Source organism: Bison bison, unplaced genomic scaffold, assembly GCF_000754665.1.
Source record: "Bison bison bison isolate TAMUID 2011002044 unplaced genomic scaffold, Bison_UMD1.0 scf7180017864533, whole genome shotgun sequence".
Classification (NCBI taxonomy): domain Eukaryota; kingdom Metazoa; phylum Chordata; class Mammalia; order Artiodactyla; family Bovidae; genus Bison; species Bison bison.
In genome coordinates, this window is record NW_011495082.1 from 7753283 (window position 1) to 7758095 (window position 4813).

The 4813-nt window shown below is 46.1% G+C and overlaps 1 protein-coding gene across 1 annotated transcript in view; it reads left to right on the forward strand.

The window, feature by feature from the left end:
• NR2F1 (nuclear receptor subfamily 2, group F, member 1) overlaps positions 1-4813 on the forward strand; it is a gene marked incomplete at its 5' end in the record, with an annotated part of 10511 nt that overhangs the window by 3696 nt on the left and 2002 nt on the right. The window contains one exon of the mRNA XM_010831996.1: positions 1274-1326. Coding sequence (XP_010830298.1) covers positions 1274-1326 — 53 coding nt within the window. The remainder of the gene's footprint in view (positions 1-1273; positions 1327-4813) is intronic.

Genomic DNA, 4813 nt, shown 5'->3' on the forward strand with positions numbered 1-4813 from the left:
GGAGCCCCACGCGGGGCGGCGGCGGCGGCGGCGGGCGCGTGTCTGGCCGGGTCGGAGTTGGGAGGGGGGTGACGGGGAGGCGGTGCCGTGGATCCGTCTGGCTGCGCGCGTGTGTGCGGTGTGCATGTGTGTGCGATGTGTGTGCGCGCGTGTGTGCCTGAGCTCGGCGTTTCTGGGGGAGGAGAGGAAAGGAAGGGAACGTGGGAACGTGGCTTTCTCCTCTGCGTGGCACGGTCCCTGGCTGAGTTTCCCGACACAGTGAGGCACACACACACGGAGAGGTGGCAAGAGAAGAATCCGCGCAAATAAATCATAAATAATCCCGCTTTATGGCTGCCTGATTTTCCCTTATCGGAAACCATTCATGTTTGCAGTTGCTGAGGTTATTGAGGGTCGTAAAAAATGGATTCGACCTAAACAAGAAAGATAAAAAACAAAAGCAATGCCGGAGAACCCGCAAGTATGCGAGGATTCCCGCCCGGAGATAAATCTCATAGCCCATGCGAGGCGCACGAACGTTGGAAATTTAACAGAGTGCCTTAAAAATATCAAATTAAATGTAGGCAGTGGTAACATGCATGTTAACAATTTCTCTTATGATAGATGGTTCAAATTAACTTCCAGGAAAGTGCATTAGCGTAGCCTTTGAAGGCTCTCGTCTGAGCCTCTGAGAACACTGCCCCCCTTTTATTATTGTAACCTGCAAGAGGGAAACATATAAACACCCAGGACAGCAGGTAATGGGGGGAAATATAAACAAAGCCAGAAAGGACGCTGGTGGGGAACAGAGCTGCTCAGACTGGGTCTCTGGCCTTGCCCACTGTGAGTAGAGTTAGCTGCCGTTTTTACCACCATTATTGGCGCTATTGTTTTTAATTCCTCCATTCAGAGAACAAATAAACCATCCTAACAAATCTATCCTAGAGCCAGGACCTCCAAAGGCCAAATTAAAACCATTCTTGAGTAGGGATGGCAAAACCCCTCTCCCAAGGCCTTGCTGAACAGTAAGCAGTGGTATAATCTATCAATATTTCCTGGCTTTCATGCGTGAAGAATCGTATTTACATTGTATTAAAATGACTCTTAAATTTGCACAATATTGTAATGTAGCAAATGTAGTATTAATATCGATCTGAACAGCAGATAATTTATTTAGACAAGAGCATCTCATTTGTATGCAGGGTGGCCTGAGCCGTGGACTTGGACTGCCCCCCTTTTACTTTCAGTGCAAATGCAGGTCTGCTAGTGAGAGAGGGAGTTATTCTTTCCAAGAGGATAAAGTGCAAACCTTAAAACAAATGGAAGATTTATTGAATCGCCTCCTCGGTGTTTGAATGCGTTTTATCTTAATAAGTCTTCTTGATGGAAACGTGTTTTTCAAAAGTGACAAAGAGCCTGGGAAGTAGCGACCCGGCTGCTTTAGTTCTGGCAGGCCTAGGGCCTGGCTGGCTCTCCACTACCCAGCTCTTTAGCCAAATTAATCAGGAAGCAAGCCAGTGTCGGGGAAGCTGGGGTTTTAAAATCTCACCCAGTGAGGTGTCTTGAAGCAGAAATGTGACTTGGAGCTGGACAGAGGTCTTCTCAAGCAAAGTCTCCCTCCCTTTTCCTTGTCCCCTCCTAAGGTTCTTTGAACCCCCTTGACTTTTCTGATCTCCTGCCCTTTCCCAGAGAGAGGCGAGGACCGTGCAGGCTGCAGGGAAGATTGTGGAATTATTCATGCTTTTCTTTCAACTTTCCATCCTAAAATGTCCCTGTGAAAAGTCTTCTTTTTTTAAAAAAAAGTTTTCCTAAAGACATTTCTTAAACCAAGTCTTCAAGGTGCAGGGGAGGCCGAGAAGTGAACAATGACATTATTTTGTTGGGAAAATTGCAAGAAGACTATCTGAAAATGGAAATAGAGCTGTCAGTAGTAATTCACCCCCCCCCTCCATGTAACACATTTCCACTTTTGACTAAACTTGTTTTGATTGCTAGCCAGAAGGGAATTCATGGGAAGCCTTCTCAAAGTCATCCAACTTTTAAGCAAACTTTGAATGATGGAAAAGACAGTTTTAGACATATTGTCCAACGAGGTTTGCTCCGGCTAAGTATTTGAAGCTGGCACGGGGGTTCCCTGTGGTGGTTTTCACATTTGGCCTCCGGATGGTATGTTTAATCCTTAATATTCTGGACGGCATCCAAGGACTAGGTCATGACCTGAACTTACTTAAAAAAAAATTCATTAATTCATACACCTAAATATTCTCTCAAATAAATGAGACTTTCCCTGAAAGGAGCCATCTAGTTAACATAAATACAATAAATCCATTTTCAGCACAATAATAACTTTGATTTCTAGTTATGGCAGCTGATTACATCTATATTTCCTGAACACTAAACTCTTCTGAATGCACAACATGAAATACATTCTCTGCACTACAAAGGCTAAGCCGGGAAGGCCTGAGCGGTAATGGTTATTTATTTACATAATTTCTTTTCCATACACTGTAGAGGAAATATCGAGGGTTGCCACATTGACACTCCCATATAAAAAGCGAGACATGGATTTTGCACATTCTGCCTCCTTTTCTTATCTGGGGTATAACTCATGGAGTGTAAATATATACTGGATCTCACCCCCTGCTCATCTAGTTTTGCTGCCTCAACCACCTACTTGGTCTGAGAGCTCACACTATCACTCCACAGTTGGGGGAATCCTGTGGCAAAAATATATGGAGTAGGAATGAATATCTAGAGTGCAAAGCCAGACCCAGTCTAGGGCTTCTGCCCTGGAGGAGGCCACAGTGCTGGCCGGCTGGCACTTTGCAGCAGGGGCCCAGCTACAGGCATCCTACCTTCAAAGCAGGAAAGAACTCTGACAAGGAAGCCAACACAGGGCCAGGCATGCCTTTCCAGCTCCCTGGGAGTTGCCTAGCTGGGGGACAGGTAGTGACCTTGCACACTGGGGGCCCTAAGTGTAAACATCAGATACATATTTTACAGATCCAAAGAGATGCCATGTGGGTCTTTTAAAAAAAAAAATCTGCTGGGGTGCCAGTGAGTCCCTTGCATGCTGCATTCTCTAAGGCTGAGTGGGATCCTGTGCCATAAGGGGCAGATAAAGCCTGTAAAGCAAGATATATGTAAATATGAGTCTGCCCAGGGGTCATAGAGCAGGATCAGGTTAGCCTGCAGAGCTAAGGGCAGACCTCAGGGTCCCCTCTCCAAGCACTGAAGCACCAAAGTGCTCCTGCCCTCAGCCTGTAGCCATAAAATCTCCCTGACTTCCCAAGTCAGGCTAGTGTGGATGCACCCGACTGGCCGGCTAGAGTCATTAGACATCTGAAAGGAACCCAATCTGGATCTGGGGTAAAAGGAGACCTGCCTCAGAAGTTCTTGAATTATCACTAGTTTTATTTGTATTTTTGCTCAAGGCCATAGCCTTGTAGATGAAGGTGTTAGAATGCTTTGTAAGTCCCAGTTCTTGAAATAGAGACATAAAGCTCAAGAAACTCAGCAGACACAGGTTCCTTTTTGAATCATTCTCTGTGTCTTCTTTGGGTTACACTTGCCCATTCACAATTAGACAGAGTCCTTTGGGGGGGTGGGCATCGCCATGCATTTCTTCCCAGATCTATCTATATATTAGCAAACTCCGTCTTTGATCTCTAGTCAACCTCCTGACTGGCTAAGGGCTCCTCTGTGATCTTCCTGTTTTTTTAAATATTTATTATTAATACAGGAAACAACATGGGTGTTTGAACTAGGAGAAGAAGCCTTCGCTTCCTCTGATTCCACCTTCCCCTCCACTGGCTTGCCTCTGATTCGTTGATACAGTATAAGCTGCTGTCTCAAAATATTTTTAGTAGACCAAGAAGAGCCGCTGGTTGACATGAGATTAAACACACAGGTTTTCAGACGTTTCCTTGCATATAAGTGCATTTTTCTCTCTTAGTCCTGTGACAGGAAGCCTGTCTCCCCAAATCCTCCTTCAGCCCCCACTGCCCAGTTCTCAAGCAGCAGCAGCAGCAGCTGCCCCCAGCCCAGCTTTGTGTCTGATAGCTGAAGTTGTCTCCTTTCTGCAGCCTAAAGTAACTAAGCCATATTCCTTCTGATTATTATACAGCTTACAGAGATGTGACCAGTTTTCAATTACTTGATCTAAGGCACCGATAGAAGTGTTCACCCTCACTAAGGATTTGCTGCAGACCTCTTGCTTGCATAGATAGTGGATCGCAAATCCTATCTTGCTAAAGCCTGGACTTGATCTGATTGCAGGCTCTGCCAGCCTACAATTCCTTACCCCCTCCCATGCGTCTGATCACTACACAATCTAGGTTCTCCTGCTTGGGGTCGTCTGGGTTTGAGAGAGGGACTCCCAAGAAGTGTTTCAGAGCCGCCTCCAGGCTGCATATTTCTTCAGGGCTCCTGGACACCCCAAAAATCCGGGGCAAAGGGGGCAGAAGTCCTTCCTTTAATGAGCACAGCGGAAAAGATGCTCCCCTGCAGGCGGAGGCCAGGTTGCTCCGTATAGCAAACATGGCTCCAGCATCGTACATTATTTAACCCAAAGGTGAAAGAGGAAACACAAAGGAACTAGAGAGAGTGTGTCTGCAAGTGTGCGCTCCTCTCTTCGGCTCCCCTAGGCATGGTGGGGATTTGATTTATATTTTTATTGGTCTTGGGGGCTGGGGGGAAGGAAATAGGGAAGAAGGAGTAGGGAGCCACGGGGAGGATTTTTCTTTTTCCTCCAATTTGTTTTTCCCCCCTTTGCTTCTTATTAAAAAAAAAAAAAAACGGAATGGCGTGTTGTTTGTGACCTTGCTGGTAGCTG